The sequence below is a fragment of the Vicia villosa genome, linkage group LG5, assembly GCF_029867415.1.
Source record: "Vicia villosa cultivar HV-30 ecotype Madison, WI linkage group LG5, Vvil1.0, whole genome shotgun sequence".
NCBI classification, from domain to species: Eukaryota; Viridiplantae; Streptophyta; class Magnoliopsida; order Fabales; family Fabaceae; genus Vicia; species Vicia villosa.
In genome coordinates, this window is record NC_081184.1 from 99,212,883 (window position 1) to 99,232,438 (window position 19,556).

The following is a 19,556-nucleotide window of genomic DNA, read 5'->3' on the forward strand; positions in this document are numbered from 1 at the left end:
TTTAATAAATGGGCCAAATACATATATCATTAACAAACTATAAATGATTAATGCTTCTCTCAACTGATGTTTTCAAAACCAAACAAGACAGACAGTTCAATTCAGTAGTAAACAACCACTATCTATTATTTGGGTTGTTCAATTGCAACTTCTTCCAGATTGACTTTAAAGAAATCAATCCCTACTCAGTTTTAAAACATTGCTCTAAATATATAAGTTATTAATGTAAGAAGAATATCGAAGACTTATAAATTTAAGAAACAAAAAATTACTTGAATCCAAATTTATCACTTCCCTTATCCCTCATCAACCAAAGCAAATCTCAATCTATGTTTACAAATACAGTCTGTTTTTTTCCTTTTAATTGAACTGGCATCCAAAACAAAAGCTCTTTCACTTTTCTGCTCAAAACTGTTTTTGCCGTAATCAACCTACAACAATAGTCCAACCTAAGACTTAAATAGTAAGGCCTTGTGGGGCACCAGCTACAGGTGCTTTGGGCTTGGGCTTTTCGACGACGATGGCCTGTGTGGTTAAGACCATGCCCGCTACTGAAGCAGCATTCTGCAAAGCACACCTTGTTACCTTGGCAGGGTCAATGACTCCAGACTCGACTAAATTCTCGTAAGTGTCTGTCATGGCATTGTAACCAACCTCCCACTCACCATTCTTGATTTTCTCCACAACTACTTCACCCTCTATTCCAGCATTTTGAGCAATCAATGATGCAGGTGCTACCAATGCCTACATAGAAAAAAGAAAATTGTTGATGTTATGGCGTCTAGGTGTAAATTTGTGCGTTGTACTAGCAGAACATGTTGAAAAATATTTACAGATTGATCATTCTCACCTTTTGAACAATGTCAGCTCCTAGCCTCTCGTCTGCGTCTTCAAGCTTCTCCTTAATTGCTGGGACATAAGCAGATAGATGAACCAATGCAGTGCCTCCACCAGGAACAATACCTTCCTCAATGGCGGCAAAAGTTGCATTCTTGGCATCCTCAATACGGAGCTTACGGTCCTCTAATTCGGTCTCTGTGGCAGCACCGACCTTGATAACAGCAACTCCACCAGACAACTTGGCAATCCTCTCAGCCAGTTTCTCAGAATCATAAATTGAGTCAGTCTCAGACAACTCTTTCTTCAGTTGTGCAACCCTGGATTGCAACTCATCCTTTGATGCAGCATCGGCGATAATAGTGGTAGAATCCTTGGAAATGGTCACTTTCCGGGCCAAACCAAGTTGTTCAATTGTGGTGTTTTCAACAAGAAGGCCGAGATCACTGGCTTGGAACTCAGCACCTAGCAGTTAAAGGCACAAAATTGTCAAAGAAAATGAATCATGAGGGAGAAATAATCTACCATAGAACAACACTTCCACAACTTGTATTCCCTGACTAGTGAGTGGTTCTTTGTGTATCGTGATGACGAGAAAAATTACTTGAACACGCAGAACAAATATCAAGAGCAAGTAATACTACCCAGATTTTCATGAATGAACATTACGATAAATGTTAAGTCGATTGCAGCATCCAAAAAAAAATTTAAAAACAAAGCAACCTCGTATACCTGTCAATATAGCAATGTCTTGAAGAAGGGCCTTTCTTCTTTCACCAAATCCAGGAGCTTTGATGGCAGCAACATTAAGGATACCACGCAGCTTGTTGACAACAAGGGTCGCCAAAGCCTCACCAGTGATATCTTCGGAAATGATAAGCAAGGGGGCTCTCAATTGAGTGGTTTTCTCCAGCAGAGGAATTATATCTTTGATTGCTGAAATCTTCTGATCGGTAATCAAGACTCTTGCGTTCTCAAATTCAACAATTGATTTCTCTGGATTGGTAACAAACTGAGGGGAGATATATCCTCTGTCAATCTGCAGGTCACATAGCAAACAGTGAATTACTATGACTATACAGTTAGAAACATAACTTGATAGCTTAATTTTTTTCTGCTCATTACAACCATTCTTTTGGGAAGAAGGGGAGAAATTATTAAACCCAAAAGAGAACTCATACCTCCATTCCTTCTTCAACTTCAACTGTTGTCTCAAACGAGGAGGAAGACTCTATGGATAAAACACCATCAGGTCCAACCTTGTCAATTGCTTCAGCAATCATTTTTCCAATCAACTCATCATTTCCAGCAGAAATAGTAGCAACAGCTGTTACAACATCAAAACTCATTAGAATAAGATAACAAACAACCAATGAAAAAAAACAGAAACAAATGTTTTTTAGCAAGACCATAATACCTTTTATATCATCTCCACCTTTTACAGGCCTAGCCAACTTCTCAAGCTCTTCCACCAAAGCCGCCACAGTTTTATCAATTCCTTTCTTGATAGACACAGGATTAGCACCAGATGTTACATTGAGAAGTCCAAGCTTAATAATTTCCCTAGCAAGAATTGAAGCCGTTGTAGTCCCATCACCAGCAGAGTCATTAGTTTTACTGGCAACCTTCAATTTCAAATCAACAAATCATCAGTAATCAAATAACATGTAACACATACATCTTCATAACCAACACAAACAATTTACCACCATTATTTATCAATTGTGTGTTTGGTTTAGCTTTTGGAAGAGGCAAAAACAATTCTGGAGGTGTAAAATTGATTTTTAAATAATTTTGAAGTGTTTAGTTCTTCTAAAGTAGAATTGATTCTACCTCCAGAATGAATTCTACTTGAAATTAGAATTTGTAGCTTATGAGCTTAAACGTAATTTTAACACTAAAATTTAATATTCAACTCACTTACTTTAAACATAAAGTACTTTATGTTCAACTCACTTTAAACCAGAATGAATTTTACATAATCAATTCACTCAAACTCAATTTTTTTAACCGCAGAACCAAACAATCGCTATCACATACCTCCCTAATAAGGGCTGCACCAGCATTTTCCATGGGGTCAGGAAGCTCAATAGCTCTTGCAATTGTCACACCATCATTAACTACCTTAGGACTTCCAAATTCATCCAACACAACATTCCTCCCTTCAAAAAATACCACAGCATTTCAAATTTCTCATTACTCATACAAAATAGTTACAATAAACAAACATTTCCCTTCTCATATTCAGTGTTGTCCAGTTCGAATTGGTTCAAATCCGGTTACACTACAAAACTATGGTACTGCTAGGGTTACCTCTGGGTCCAAGAGTGAGACCAACAGCATCAGCAAGCTTATCAATTCCGGCTTGCATAGCGGCGCGTGAATGTTGGTCAAAGGCGATATCTTTAGCGGCGGCTTTAACGGCGAAGCGGTTAGGTTTCTGTCTGAAATTGACCCTTCCATGCTGTTTAACCTTCTTGCTGAGACTGGTTTGTGCCTGAAATGAAAAATTGAAACGAATTAGAATCGGTTTTGTTGTAGATTGGTTTGGGGGAAATGGAAATGGAGGAGAAATGGTACCTGGTTGGTTGGGGAGCGAAGAATTGAGGTTGAGGATAGAGCGTTGGTTGAAGCCATGTTTGTAAGAAGAGTGTGGATAAGATGGTTTGTTAGATAGAATGAACGAACTCAACGATGAGAAAGGTTTAGGGTTTGGGATTTTATATTAGGTAGTGAGTTTCTAGAAAACTCTTATTGCTCACCAATTGTTGAGAACCTATCCTTCATTTTGTCACCTAGTCCATATTAACCTAACCTTATATAGGTATAATTGAATGAGATGGAATGAAATGAAATGAATAAGATTGGTTCTGCGGTGAAAAAATTGATTTTGAATTAATTGATTTTGTAAAATTGATTTAGGATAAAAGTAAGTTGAATGTAAAGTGATTTATGTTTGGAGAAATTTTTGCAAAAGTTAGTTGAACAATAAATTCTAGTGTAAAAATCATGTTTGATCAAAAGTTATAAATTCAAGTTTCAAGTAGAATTAATTCTAGAAAGCATAATCAATTTTGTTAGAGATCAACCAAACACGTCAAAATCAATTTTAGACGTCCTGAATAAATTCTAGATGCCTCAAACGTGAAACCAAACATAGACGAAATGAAGTGGTAATGATTGAATTTTATTGTTTGAATTTGTAAATAATGAATAAAGTGTGATACAATATAATTGATTTTATTTCATCTCATTCCATCAAATTCTCCATTCTTTATTCTATTTGACTTGAGATATATGCAATGAAATCGAGTATTATTAATAAAATATATAAATAATAGAGTAGAATATATATTTTACTAAGATTTCTATTTCATTCTATTATGTTTTAATTCGCTCGTTATGTTCTATTTCATATATCCTAACATATTTTTTCTCTTTTTCCCTATATTAGTTAATCTCTACTCATTATAATTCGTATATGATTACTAGTCCTACTTTTAAGTGTTGAGTAGTTTAAAGAATTTAAGATTCCTAACTATAGAGAGTTTGTGGTATTATGATGCAATGGACGTCACTGAAATGATACTTTTGAAAGATGGTTTAGGTACTAATATTATTAAAAAAAATGTCCTAATAACTAGGGATGTGCATTTATATCTTATCCATCCACAATCACAATGTAGAATAATTTAAGTTATTCCACTTTTCCTTAAATACAATGTTACAAGATCCAATGTAGTTAAGTTGGATAATGAAAATGAATAAATTATAGAGCACAATGTAATTGAGTGGGATAAAAAAGTCAACTGTGAGGGAGAGAATATTGGTTTGGAAAAGAACTTTGAAAAAGACAGGGGTGAGAGATACAAATGTGATGTAAAATAACATTAAAAAATACAACTTTGAAGGAGAGACCAATACATTGGATGAATATAATCATGAGGTAAGGACAACTACATTGAGAAAATACAAGGGATCACTAATGAAGTAGAAAAGGGACTAGACTATAACCCTAATATAAATCTGGGACTAAATTGTAATTCTGATATAGAAGTGAGACTGAATTATAATCAAGAAATAGATATGGAACTAGGTTGCAACCCTGATATAGATGCGGGAGTAGATTGTAAAGATGAAATTAATTATATTAGTGTAGATAATGCTTTGGAAGTATACTTTAAAGTGGTAATTAGATCAAATTCTAGTCTCGACAAGGGTTGGTTCGACGGAAGTCGAAGTCTTGCATACTGTAGTTGAAATTCATTCAACGATGTAGTTGTTGAAATATGTTATGTTGTTAGCATGTCGAATTAGGCCATAAATAGACGTGTTCTCTCATGTTGTTGAGTGAGCATTGGTTGTTGTTATTCTCTTGTAATCTTTTAACCCTAAGTGAGAAAATGAATGGTAAAACATTTGTAACCAATCCTGATTTATTATTTTTCCCTTTTCTCTCTTTTTTCGTAAAATTGGAGGGTTTCTTGTGTTTGTTTAAGAAAATCAATCTTCTCATAGTTTAATTTGTTCTTGACGGTGAGCGTGGAGGAGAAGATGCCATCAATAAAGTATGAGATTGATAAATTCACTAGAGTGAATGATTTCAGTCTATGGAGCTTAAAGATGCAAGCCCTTCTTTTTCAATAGGGTTTGTTAGAAGCGTTGAAAGGATTGAAGAAGATGGATGTTGCCCTAATAGAGAAGGGAAAGACGGTGATAAAAGAGAAAGCCCACAACGCCATTATTAGGAGTTACCATTGTAAGAAGGAAGATCATACCAGAAAAGTGAGTCCTGACAAGTTGAAGAATTATGGAGACGGCAAGGACAATGGCAATGCAACCATTATTCAAGATAATTATGAATCATCTAACATTTTCGTGGTTTTTAACAGAGATTCGAGCAAGTAATGGATTATGGATTCAGGTTGCACTTTGCACATGACTCCAAACAAAGGTTTATTTGAGGAATTAGGTGATCAAGATGGTGGATCAGTGCTGCTAGGAAACAATAAAGCCTGCAACATTATAAGAATTAGATCTGTTAGATTCAAGCTTCATGATGAGTCAATGAAGTTGTTGACTGGTGTTAGATATGTACCTGATCTTAAGAGGGGTTTGATTTTTCTTATTTGAATTCATCGTTTGTCCCAATGGTTACAGCGCGCGTCCAAAGTCTCTTGCCTTGCCATAAGGTCTAGGATTCGATCCCCCCTTCAGACCTTTTTATTTTCAATATTTTCCAAAAGTGCATTTTAGCCCATTTTCTTCACATATCTCAATTGATTTTCATTCCCTTAATGCACTGGGGATGTAGCTCAATTGGCTTGATTTATGTCGGCTCCCCCATGGGGGAGAGGGTTCAAACCATGCTACCAACAAAAGCAACCATTTATGCTATTTTTCTTCATTTTTTTCACAACTTCACTCAATCATTTCACCTATCAAAATTAATCATTTTCACTTGATTTTTCACACACTTTTCATTTATCATATCTATTTTTATGAATATCTAAAAAAATCATAAAAATATTATTTATATGATATATTTTTATTAGGTTTAAAATGGTGTATTTTTAAGTATTTTTAATACTTTTAAAATATAGTTTTCTTTATATTTTTCAGACCTAATCACCTTGTAAATATTTTGTGTTCAAACCTTGTTCATTTTCAATAAATCTTTTGGGCCTCTTGAATATTAAAAAGTGTAAGACCCAACATCTTTTTTTTTTGTATATACAGTTTTCAAAACGCAATCAATCTTTTGGGTCCCATCCCTTTTTCTTTTTCATTTTCAAACATTTCTTTAAAAACAGTTAACTCCTCATCTGTTTTTTTTTCAAAACTTTCTTCTTAGTATTGAAGGGCATTATTCCGGGTGAAACTCTTCATATACCTATGTGACCTAGTGCCCATCTTCACTTCTTTTGTTTTCAAAACAAAACTTCAAAACTGTTTTCAATAAACAAATTCAACTGTTTTCAATCAACTCTCAATCTGTTTTCAAAACAACTTCAATTTCAAATCAATTTCACATGGGCCTCTCCTTGAGTCTAAGTCCCAACCCTATTTTTTATATACCATTACCAATGAACAACGAAACTGATGGTAAGGCTTTGTACATACACATTTCAAAGGCCTCCTCTTCATCCAAGTTAGGCTTTACAACTTTCAATTGATAGCTTTCATTTAAATTACTGTCAAATGTAAACTATATATACACTGTTTAGAACTCCGTCTGAGAAAAACCTTAGGACAAATAAACTGTATATATATTATAGGACTATGACCTCGGATTGAGAACGCCTTCCCGGTGAAGGCTTTTTCCTAATTAGATTTTCGTAGTTTCAACCTCAAGATGAATTATTCCCGGTGAAACCTACCTATTTGCTTACAGCCAAACTAAGTTCAAAGCCAACCTAGCTTTCTCTTGTGCTATAACTAGGACCCTCCATGACCCTCGATTAGCCTCCTCTTGGGCTTACAATACAAGGACCCACGGGCTTCTTAAAAGCATATCTCACAGCTTCCTCTTGAGCTTATATACAAGGACCCATCAGGTTTCTTATAAACATAGGAACAGGTCTTTAGTTACCTCTTAGCCTACCCTGGTGAGATTCTTCTATTCTTCAAACTAAACTTCAAACAAGCCAAGTATGTCTTAATTTCAATATTGAGTTCACCTTTTGGAATGAGAGACATGGACAGTCTCTATCATCCATATTTTCAATCTTCAGTAAGTCTTCTCCTTAGTAGAGTCAAGATTTCATATCTGGTTTCCTCAAAAATGTCAGCCTTAATCTTGGGCTTTAAACAAGAAGTACACTTTCCCTGGAAAGGGTCAGCCTCCATTCATAAGTCCATAAATCAATAAATTCCCTGGAAAGGGTCAGCCTCCATCAAAAAATTTTCAACAGAGTAACATCCCCAGTAGGGTCAACCCTCAATTATGGGCTTTCATCCACCAATCACTGCTCAATAGGAGCAAATTCCCCAGTAGGGTCAACATTCATCAATCTCTACCCAATAGAATAATCCTCAGTAGAGTCAGCCACAATTTTGGGCTTCGTATAGAACACAAATTCCTTCAGTCAAAGTCAATCTCCAGTGGAGTCATCTCCTAGGGTCAAGCAAAACTCTTTTAAGTCTCAAGCTTGGGCCTTGTACAAGCCAGTAAAAAAATCTAAATCTTTCTTACAGAGGTGAGACATGATCATCTTTATGAATAGATTTTTCAATTGTTATACCATATTCAAACATAACAAACATCATTTTCATAAAAACATTTCCCATTTAGATTGATATAAAACTGCTTGCTCTGTTGACTTCACGTCCAGACTGCTGTCTTCCTCTAATGGTCGAAATCTTTTACTTTATATAAGATGATACTGGCATACTTGCACACACACAAGTAAGGTCCCTCTCTTATCATAAAGTAAACCTTTCATTATGATTGTTCTTTCATATAAGATGATATTAACATACTAGCACACACACAAGTAAGGTCCCTACCTTATCATGAAAGAACCCTCATTTTCACCCACTTTTAAAATGTCTGTGGTAAAACAATTGAAATATCTCTTCGTTAAGATGACGACTTGTCTCTTTTCTGCAAACAGAGATTTAATTCAAACTTCAACCTTGAGTTCAAACAAGGCACCCAAAATCAATTCATTTCCCTAATTAGTTCCTCAAACTACAAAAAGCTCTGACTTCCATTAGGGATATGTAGGCATGAGATTCACAAGGAATCTTAGCGAGCTAATAAAAAACCAAAAACAGTCAGTTCATTTGTCTTTCAATTCAATTATCTCTCCTAACACAAAGGAGAAACTTACCCAATCAAGCAACAAACACAAACACATAGACACGGAGAAGGTTCCCGTAGAGAACTACGGATATTTAGGGTGCTCAAAACCTTCCCTATGTATAACCGACCTCCCGGACTCCAGAACATTTGTTTAGGTGAAATCCCCACATCTAGAAAACTCTTAGGGTTTATTTGAGATCTTTTTCCCCTTCCTCCTCGTAAGATAATTAAAAAGTTCGTGTGCTATAGTAGGAAGAACTGAAATAAAATTACTTCCACAAGGGCGCCTCTCTCCTTCCAAATTTCGCGTGAAGGGTCCAGCGTGTCGTCCTCCTAAGTGAAACGGGGAGGTAAAAAAACGACACCACAGTTTCTTTAACTCTGCTAATTCAGATGTAGACATCCTATATGGTGCCATAGAAACAGGTCTGGTACCAGGTACAAGATCAATTGTAAACTCAACTTCTCTTTAAGGTGGTACATCAGGAATTTCATCAAGGAAAACTTCAAGAAAATCTCGCACTACTTTCAATTCATCAATTACAGCTTAATTCTCCACTTATAATGTAGCCATTAATGAGAACATTTGAGCTTCCTCTTCTTGCATCAATTGCCGCAACTGTCTACCTGTCAACAAACTAGCTTCCTCTTTTAGGGGGTTCACTAAAAAAGAATGAGTCGACTTTAATGATGTGTTATCTTTTACTGTAAAGCACATGTTTATTCTAATGTTGGTTTCTATAGTGGAAAATTTTGACTTAGAAGTGGAACAGATGGATGTGAATACTGCTTTCTTGTATCGTGATCTCCTCGACAATGGGATAGGAGATTTAACAAGTTCATGACACACATAGATTTCACTCAAAGTTAGTTCGATTATTGTGTTTACTTCATATTTTTCCCCGGAAGTTCACTTGTGATTTTATTGCTTCATGTGGATGATATCCGCATAGCCAGGGACAATGTCGAAAAAGTAATGGGGGTAAAGGGTGAACTCTGACAGGAGTTCGAGATGAAGCATCTTGGTACTACCACCAAATCCTTGGGATTGACATCCCAAGAGATAGAAAGCAGTTGAGATTACACTTACCTCAAGAGACATACCAACATAAGATTTTCAACAAGTTTGGTATGTCGAATTCCAAGCATGCTGTGACTCTGACAAATCCTCAATACAACCTAAGTATAATTCAGTGTCCAAGTAATGAGGTTGAAAGAGCATATATGAATACCATATCATGTGCTAATGTAGTAGGTTCTTTGATGTATGTTATGGTATGCACTAGGCCAGACATACCATATGTAGTGAGCCTTGTAAGTAGGTATATGGCGAAACCTAGAAAGATTCACTAGCAAGAATTGAAGTAGATTCTGATGTACGTAAATGGGTATCTAAGTAGAGTCTTGATTTATGGTGGAGCTTGTGGTGATGATAGCAAAGTAGAAATTGGCAGACTTGTCGACTCTGATTATGCAGGTTGTATGGATTCTAGAAAATCTGTTTATGCATATGTTGTCTTCAGAAGGTTGTTTCCTTATCAACCAATGAAATGGAATATATTGCCCTTATTGAAGATATGAAAGATGCATTGTGGCTTGAAGGTTTTGCTAAGGAACTAAAAATTCAAGGTCGAGTAACCACAGTTAAATGTGACAGCCAAAATGCAATACACCTGTCGAATAATTTAGCCAATCATGAGCTAACCAAGCACATCAATGTGAGGCTACATTTTGTATGGGAGATAATAGATCATGGAGAAGTCTAAATGCTGAAGGTTTCGATTGAAGACAATGTTGCTAATGTGATCACCTATACAATGACAAGTTGCAAGTTTTTCCTCTATATGCAGTTGATAAAGCTGCATGAAGAAAGCTAGTTTATTCTCTTGATGTTGTGGAGTTTGTTCCAAGGTGGAGATTTATGGTAATTAGATCAAACTCTAGTCTCGACAAGGGTTGGCTCGATAGAAGTTACAGTCTTACATACTGTAGTCGAAGTCAGTTCAAGCATGCAATTGTCGAAATATGTTATGTTGTTAGCATGTCGAATTGAACAAGTATGTTAGTCCAATTGCTTAAGTTAGCTTGTTGTTTAAGTTATCTTAATAGTCTATAAATAGAATGGTTCTCTCAGCTTGTTGAGTGGGCATTGGTTATTGTAATTCACTTGTAATCTTTTAACCCTAATTGAGAAAGTGAATGGTAAAACAGTTATGGCCAATCTTGATTTCTTCTTCTTCCCTATTTTCTCCTTTTTTTCGTAAAACTAATGTTTTTCTTATGTTTGTTGAAGAAACTCAATCTCTCTCATAGTTTTAATTTGTTCTTGACGGCGCTGGTTCCAACATTTAAATATTCAGACGATCATAGTGGTCTTACTGATAACTTTGTTGAGGAATAAGAAGTGTTAGAGGAGGAAAATGAGAAGATAAATGAAAAGAGAAGGGGAAAAGGGGGGAAGATAAAGGTTAAGGTTAAGTTAAGGGGAATTAAAAGGGAAAAAGAAAATAAAAAGTAAAAGGATTAATGCAATACATAAGTGAGTGAAAATATGAATGATGATGTAAATGAAGTTAATGAGACAAAATTAAACTATAGAGGATTGAGTGACTTTGAGGAATACAATAGTAATTAACTACCTAGTAAATTTTATGGGGAAGATGAAAACAACAATTTAAAGTATACTTTTCAAACCTTTAAGATTCCAAAACAAATAAAGAACTACAAGTGGGAAGTTGAGACATATTTTGCTACAAAACAATATTTTCAATAGGGTGTGAGGACCTGTGTTATACATTGTGGCATAAATTTTAAGTCTAATGAAAATGATATAGGGTGAGAATGACATGCAAGACAGGTTGTCCATGTGAGGCTTATTGTACTAATATACCACTTGAAGAGACTGGGAAATTAAGAAAAATAATTGATAACTATAAGTGTATTAGGGATTATAAAGTAAGATTACTTACATAAAAAAGGTTAAGCAATACTATACACACCAATGTGAAGAAGAATCCAAGCTTGAAGTTGACGGACATGATAAAGAAGACTCGCTATAAGTGGAATGCATGAATCAATAAGACACTTGTGTATAGGGAAAAGTCACTTGCTATTTATATTATGGATGCATAATTTAGAGGATAATATACAAGAACATGTGATTATGGATATGAAATTTTAAGGTTAAATCACGGGTCAACTGTGAAAGTTACAACTCAGGCATTTCAAGGTGGAGAGGAAAACTTTTAGCATCTTGAGAGATCACTGAACCCACATTTTCAAAGGATATATATATATATATATATATATATATATATATATATATATATATATATATATATATATATATATATATATATATATATATATATATATATATCACAGCCATGTGTACGCTTTACATGATGAAAAATAGATTTTTTAAGTGGAGGTTCATAATCGAATTGGATGGTTGTTTCTTAAAGGATTATTATGAAAGTAAAATACTAGCACCTATTGAAAGGGACCCAAATGATCAAATGTTTCTAGTAGTATTTGTTGTAGTAGAGGGTGAAGCAAAATATTCATGGAGCTAGTTTCTAGATTTGTTGAACAAAAATTTAGGAGGATTCGAGTTGTGCAAGATGAAACTGCATTGTAGTAAGTTATTTGTGCTATGTGTCTTTGTAATTTATTTGTTCTATATTTAGGAGGACTCAAATATTTTTTGTAAATTATTTGTTCTATGTGTGTTTGTAATTCGCTTTGTCGTATTTATATTATGTGTTTGTAATTTGTGTGTAACATTATGCCCATTGTGTTAGATATGTACCATAATTCACCTCTTGGTTTAATCTATTAGTTTTGGATCCATATAAATGTGTTTTAGCCTTTTTTTCTGAATAGATTCAAGTAAAAATATTGAGTATTGCTTGAATCTCAAGTTACAAATCCTAAATCAAGGATTTTGGAAGTATTGATTCGAATCAAACATGTTTTGATTAGAATTAGGAACTTACTTGAAAGTGAAGAATTTGGCTCTGCCAGTTTGATTCGAATCAGACAAGGTTGTTATTCAAATCACAAAGCTTCCTGACTCGAATCGTAGAATTGGTGATTCAAATCAAAGACATCCAAACCAAGTGTGATTCGAATCACACATTTTCTGAGTGGAATCATACATCCGGACTTGGTTTTAAATCATTAGTAACAAACTTTTTCACTTCATTCCCTTTGATTCACTTTATTCTTTCTTCGATCAAATCACAATATCTCTTGATTTGTCTCAATATCTTTGTCCTTTTCCTTTCTTTTTGTGCCTTACCTCTAGCACATATATAAGTCCTTTTAAAATTTTTTCTCTAATGGGTTGTTGACAATGTTAGTCAACGACACTTGTTGATCACAAGTATTGATTACAATTAAGAGAACTCTATTGATAAGCCTTTGAATGTTTCTGTTTTGGAAACCTAGAAAATTCATTTAAACCCAGTCTATTCTTTGACAATAAGGTTGAGAGAAGTCATAAATTGATTTCATCATTCATTAACCAACTATCTGCGAAATTTAACCTTGTGAGAAACCTCCTAGAATATTGAGAGTGTAAGAATTATGCAGTTGTTTTGTGTGAGATAATATAGATATTGTTCATCATCTTCAACTTCATACCAAGAAACCATTGTAAGGGGTCTCATCTCGAAAGATTGAGTGTGAGAGGTAGATTGAGGTACATTGGGGAATTTAATGTTTTTTGTGTAAAGTTTTGTTGTTTGTATAAGGATGAAGAATCATTTCTTGTTCATTGTTACTTGGTTCTTTTCATGCAAGAGAAGTTTCTTTCTTCATACTCTAAGGAAGAATTTGGTGGATCCGAGTAAAGGTTATAGAAGAACAAAGTTAGGAGTTGTCCTCATCTGGTGATAGAATAATATCTCAGACAAGTCTTTATCAGAGTCAAGGAAAGGATATTGTTTAATTGAATCTTGATGCAATTCATTGGATCTGTCAATTTTGGTGGATCAAGATCATTGAAGACCTTGAATGTTAGCAGTTGAGTAATCTTCAGTTGAGTAATCTTCATCAGATACACTTGAAGTTCTGTGGACCTCCGTTTTTTATCCCGGGCCATACCTCTGTTCTGTAGAGATACGTGAACTGACTCTTTTTTATCGCTTAATGCTTTCGCATTTTGAAAATTCACAGAGTCGCCACCGACCTTTTATTTTAGGCAAAATACCCATTTTGGTCCCTTAACTATACCCCTAGGTTCAGTTTGGTCCCTTAATTTTTTTTCGTGCCAAAATGGTCCTTTAACTTTTTAATAGATGCATATGAGTCCCTTCCGTCCACTCCGTTAGTCAAAGTCTGTTAAATGTCTATGTGGCAGTGACAGGTGGATTTGACCAAGTATTGTGAGGGACTCAGCGTCAGAAAAACCGACGCTAAAAGCTATTTCTGGATTTTTTTAATTATTGTTGTCCATCTTCTTCCCCAAAAGTTTTCTTAAAAAAAACCTAAAAATTTGGGGTATCAACAAAAACTCAAAATTTCTTACTAAAAATCGTGAACAGCATAAATTTCTTACAAACAACAAAAAATTCCATAAAATCATATGAACAAAATGCAATCAAGTCCTGCAATCTCAACAATAAATCACAAGAACCAGAAACATCATGAGAAAAGTGGTTGTCGGAGGGGTGGGGGCTTCAACGGAGATATGGTGCCGAGGGAGGATTGAAAACGGTTGGCCGTAGACGGCGGAAGGGTGCTTCCATGCTTTCGGTGGTTTCCGTTTATGATATTTTCTTTTCTCACTCTTTGTTCTGTTTTGATTTTGCTTTAATCCATAGATTTTGCATTGAGGTCGAAGAGGATTTATTGTTTTTGTGCAGGTTCTTGAATCAGATTGTGTTTAGAGGTGAGTTTGGTGGTGTTGATTTTGAATTTGTGAGGTTTATGTCATGTTGGTGTGTTTTATTTACATGAGTTTGTTGTTGTTGTTGTTGTGATTTGGTAAAGTGACAAAAGTTGAAGATGATTTGTGGCTACTGTGTTAGATTTTGCAGGTTTATGGTTTGGGTTGGAGTGCATAATGAAGGTTTATGGTTTGTTGTTATCCCCAAATTTTTGGGTTTTTCCGAAGGAAATTTTTTTGGGAAGAAGATGAACAATAATTAAAAAAAATCCAGAAATAGTTTTTAGCGTCGGTTTTTCCGACGATAAATCCATCACAATACTAGGTCAAATCCACCTGTCACTGCCACGTAGACATTTAACCGATTTTGACTAACGGAGTAGACGGAAGGGACTCATATGCATCTATTAAAAAGTTAAAGGACCATTTTGGCACGAAAAAAAGTTAAGGGACCAAACTGAACTTAGGGGTATAGTTAAGGGACCAAAATGAGTATTTTGCCTTTATTTTATCCAATTAAGGAAACGTTTATAAAAGAAACAGAAAAAAGACCTTTAAGAAATTCTGGGTAAGGGGGTAGGTTATACAAAGGGAAGGTGTTAGCACCCTTTGTATCCATGGTTATCCATGGGCTCTTAAGTTTGCTTAGCTCACTTGTTTTTCGATCACTTTTCAATTGCTTTAGAATGCTCATATGTGGTTTCAAATACTTTTGTAAATTGAATTTTGTAATGATCCGTGTGTGGATGTATACAAAATACTTGTTTATCTTTCGAAAGATGTCTTGAAAAGAACGTTAACTTTGTAATAATCCGTGTTTGGATGTATACAAAGTATTGTCTTTTTTGAAAGTTTTGTTTTGAAAAACAACAGTGTATGAGAATTTTGTTTGTTTTGATTTGAGCAAGCAAACTAGGAGGTCTACCCTGAGTTGTAAGGTCTTTATCCTATTTCCTTTAAAAATCTATCCTTTCACTGGATATAAACGCAAGGTTCGATTTTGTACTCAAAATAGTAGAATTTTGACTTTGATTTTGAAAAGAATGAGAAGGGGATTACCTTAAGAGGTGCAAGTGTGATTGTGATTGGATTCAGATATTTTATATTTGAAGTTAGTGATCTAACGGTTCAATTTTATCTTTGACATACACGCAGTTTATATTTGCTGGAAATTAAAGTGCGGAAATGTAAAGTGCGGAAAGTAAATCTACGCTATTACATCGATTGTGCAGGAAATGTAAACTAGCCTATTTACATGAATTTGACATCCTATACATTTATCTAGGAATTTAAATTGCAAGAAAAATAAAAGGCATGTTTTTGGATTTTTTATGATTTATTTTAATTATAATTAATGCATAATTAATTAAATTAAAATGAAGAAAAAAGATGTCAATAAATTTAAACCTAGAAATTAAGTTTAAAATATGTACAAAATATTTGTCAATTAATTTTAAAACAAAACTAATTTTTTTGGAATTTTTGGAATTGATTTGAAATTGATTTAAGTTAATTAAAACATAATTATGCAAATAATTATACAAATAATTAAAACTTAAAGATAAAATTATTCAAAATATGTACAAAATTGGTTTATAATATATAAACAATATTTAACATAAAGAACAATTTTTTTTATGATTTTTTGATTGGTTAGAATAATTAAAAAGCAAATATATAAATATATACTAATTAATTATGCAAAATATTGAAATTTTGAAGGAAAATAAAATATTTTTATTTCAGAAAATAATATATTATTTTAGAAGTCTAAAAATATTTTTTGTGTATTTTTTGGATTTTAAAACTATTTTTAATTAATTTTGCAAAGAAATTAAAATAAAAATAGAAAATAAAAGGATACTGATCAGGTGTGGTTAATCTGAGAGTCCATGGTATAGGGCTGCTTGTCTGATGCGTCGGATTGATTTTTAGTGGAGATCAAGGGCGGAGATTTTGAGTCACATGGCACACGTGATTAGAGGTGTAGCATGAGATCATGCTGACTTTGAGAGTCCAGCGTGGGACCCACGTTCAGTTGACTGGCGAATAGAAAGATGAGGACAGGCCACACGTGCAGTCAAAGGGTCCTCATCACTATTCATCATCTTCTTCAATTTACCTATGGAATTTGCTGCGGATTTTCCTACAACTTTACCTGCGGATTTTGCTTCAGATTTTCATGCTTTCAAAAACCTACAAAAATGGTCATTAACAAAAACAAGGGGCACCCAGGTCGACTTAAAATGACCTCCTGAACACGATGGTGGCATTAGTTTTGGCTAAAAACGCCTGCATCATGGAATTCGAAAGTTCACATATTTGGAACCTCAAGAATGGCACATGTGTATTCTCACGTTAAGACTTGCATGTAAGGGTTCAAATCTTCCCTAAACCATCTTAGCAACTTGTTAGAAGCGTTAGTTGGCATTAAAACATGCTTAGTTATGAGATTCGAAAGTTAGAAAAATACATGAATATGTAACTTTTTAAAGCATGAGTTTTATGTACATGTAACCATGAATTATGATCTTAACTTACTATATTAGATCCCAGGAGATGATTGGAATGATTGGTTTGTATTGATATTGATTGGAATATTGAATTTGAAAATTACAAAGTGTATGGAAATTTTGAGAAATTTGATGAGTTTTCTTGCTATACTCTTGCTATATTTCGTGGGTGTGTTTGTTGTTGATGTATTCCACTTCTTTTATAGGCCAAGGGCTGCTTGGAAGTGAAGCTAAGAGCATTGATTGCTTGGTTGAAAGTTTGATTTTTAAATATTAAAAATCCTTGAATATTTGACCAAGTCTTCTTCTCCTTTACTTCTCTTGCCTTGCTCTTCAATTCTCTGCAGAAAAATGAAGATTCCTTGATGAGTCATGCTTAAGATTTAAGCCATCCATTATCCTTCCATTTTTACTTTTAATTTAATCTTAAAATAAGATAAAATCAAGCAAAAAATGGATAAAAAAAGGTATGGGCTTAGTCTTGGTCGTGGGAGGCCCATAATATTATGGAAATAATGTTTGAACCATGAAAACTTGGCCCCATTTGGAAAAAATACATTTTTGAGCAATGTTGGTTTCATGCATTTTCCAAAATTTAGCCAACTTCAACAAGGTGTAAATCCTTCAATTTTTGTCATATGAAGGAGATCTTGCACTTTTTGGAAACCTCAAAGAGTCCTCTAACCAATGTCTTTGGTCTCATGTCAAAATGATTTTTGATGCTCCTTGTGTGTCCTTTTGAAAAAAGTGTCTTTTTGTTGACTTTGAAAATGACCTGTAATGTCTTTGATCATATTTTTCAAATGGTGAATCCAATGACCATGGGATCAATGGCATTTGAAACATAATTGAATTTCCTTCAAAATGAGCTTTGGTTTGAATTTTTTGGATGAAGGATGAGAGAGTTATGACCAGTCAAAGTTGAGTTGACTTTTCAGGCAAAAACCCTAATTTTGAATCTTAGGGTTTTGTTGATTTTTTATCTTTCCTTGATGAATTTTGATCATCCAATGATCAAATGATGAATCCTTTGACAAAATATGGACTTTGACAAAAAATTTCATTTTTGACTGTCTGTTGACTTTTTTGGTCAAACGGGTCGTCTGTTGACTGTTTGAGCTGCTGACGGTGCGTCTGAGTGAATTGAAGTTTGAAAATTTGTATGATGGTACTTTGAGATATATGGATGTGTATGAAATCCATTTGAGCTCTCAAAAACTTGTTTCTCCTGTAAAAACAAGAAAACCCTAGTCAGGGACTGTTTATGTAGGAGACAGTTAAGCGTACCTGATTTTTGTGCAGTGTTGAGTCTCTGCTAATCGCGTGATATTCAGAAGACTTCTAGAACAAAAATCTTGGAATTTTGAATTGTGAAAGATTGATTTGATTGATGGTACAAAACACTGAGAATTGTACTGCCAGCAGTTTGGCTGTCAACTGACTGTCCAGGTATTGACGTAGCAGTTAGAGTGAAAAATCAACAGTCAAAGTTAATTTTCTTTTTTGTTGTTTTTGTTTTATGTGAAAAATGAAAGTTATTTACATGACTTGTTAAAAACATAGACATAATAAATAACTAATATACTGTTACCAGTACAGTCTGAGTTTCCTGATTCTGCGCCTGCAAAAAGATTTTAACTCTGTACCAATTGTGTCAGTACTATTTATCTGTAAATAAATAAATAGCATGTGTGAAGTAATAAACAGTATTTGGCGTTTGCGTAAGAATAAATTCAACTGCAAGCCAAATTACTGTATAAGAAAAATTCTAAAAACTAAGTGTTTCATATGTCAGGATATTTGTTGAAATAAAAATCCATGATTATATGAGACTTTTAATTTTCAGATTGGAGTTTCCTTGAAAAATGATGCGGGCAAATTTTGGGGTATAACAGTTGCCCCTATTCAATCTTCTTAAACCTGAAGAGATTGTTTGAAATCTGAAGGTAGAAGATGATTGAATATTTAGATGCCCTGAAAATTTGCACTTACCTTGATCAGAAGAGATGTTGGAAGTTGCATTTGAATGTCGTCTGCGAAATGTTGTTGGCAGATTGGAACATTACCTGAGATGGGCTTTCAGATGCCACCTGGTGAATGGGTTGATGGTTTGTTCATCAGAATGAATCCATTGATTATATCTTGATGAAGGATTTGAAAGTCTTTGTGTTGACTGTTTCGGAACCGTCCAAGGTTACCGCTTTAATTCTTGGAGGATGATTGCTACGGAACTTGTCCAAAGTTTTTTTCTGCTTTAGATTTTGAAAGTTGATCATTGTGGAACCGTCTGAGGTATCGCTTTAGATCTGCAATGTTAAATCGTTCTGGAACCGTCTGAGGTATCGCTTTAGATCTGCAATGTTAGATCGTTTTGGAACCGTCTGAGGTATCGCTTTAGATCTGTGATGCTAGATCGTTCTGGAACCGTCTGAGGTATCGCTTTAGATCTGTGATGCTATATCGTTTTGGAACCGTCTGAGGTATCACTTTAGATCTTCAATGTTAG

General features: G+C 34.4%; 1 protein-coding gene across 1 annotated transcript; it reads right to left on the reverse strand.

Annotated features, from left to right (window-relative positions):
- Nucleotides 1-252: 252 nt before the first annotated feature.
- LOC131601872 (ruBisCO large subunit-binding protein subunit alpha, chloroplastic) lies at nt 253-3,575 on the reverse strand. Its single transcript, XM_058873783.1, has 8 exons — nt 3,418-3,575; nt 3,151-3,334; nt 2,878-2,999; nt 2,255-2,462; nt 2,019-2,164; nt 1,570-1,876; nt 851-1,302; nt 253-744 (listed from the first exon to the last, which is right to left on the reverse strand). Exons 1-8 carry the CDS (start codon nt 3,472-3,474, stop codon nt 457-459), a joined length of 1,764 nt encoding a protein of 587 aa, XP_058729766.1. The 5' UTR covers nt 3,475-3,575; the 3' UTR covers nt 253-456.
- Nucleotides 3,576-19,556: the final 15,981 nt, after the last annotated feature.

What these genes read in the sequence shown, in the direction of transcription:
- LOC131601872 (XM_058873783.1), bottom strand. Translation starts at nt 3,474, where the DNA reads ATGGCTTCAACCAACGCTCTATCCTCAACCTCAATTCTTCGCTCCCCA. An exon ending in GTGCAGCCCTTATTAGGGAG is followed by an intron (nt 2,463 to 2,877) that starts GTATGTGATAGC and finishes TTGAAATTGAAG; the next exon opens with GTTGCCAGTAAAACTAATGA. An exon ending in AGACATTGCTATATTGACAG is followed by an intron (nt 1,303 to 1,569) that starts GTATACGAGGTT and finishes TTTAACTGCTAG; the next exon opens with GTGCTGAGTTCCAAGCCAGT.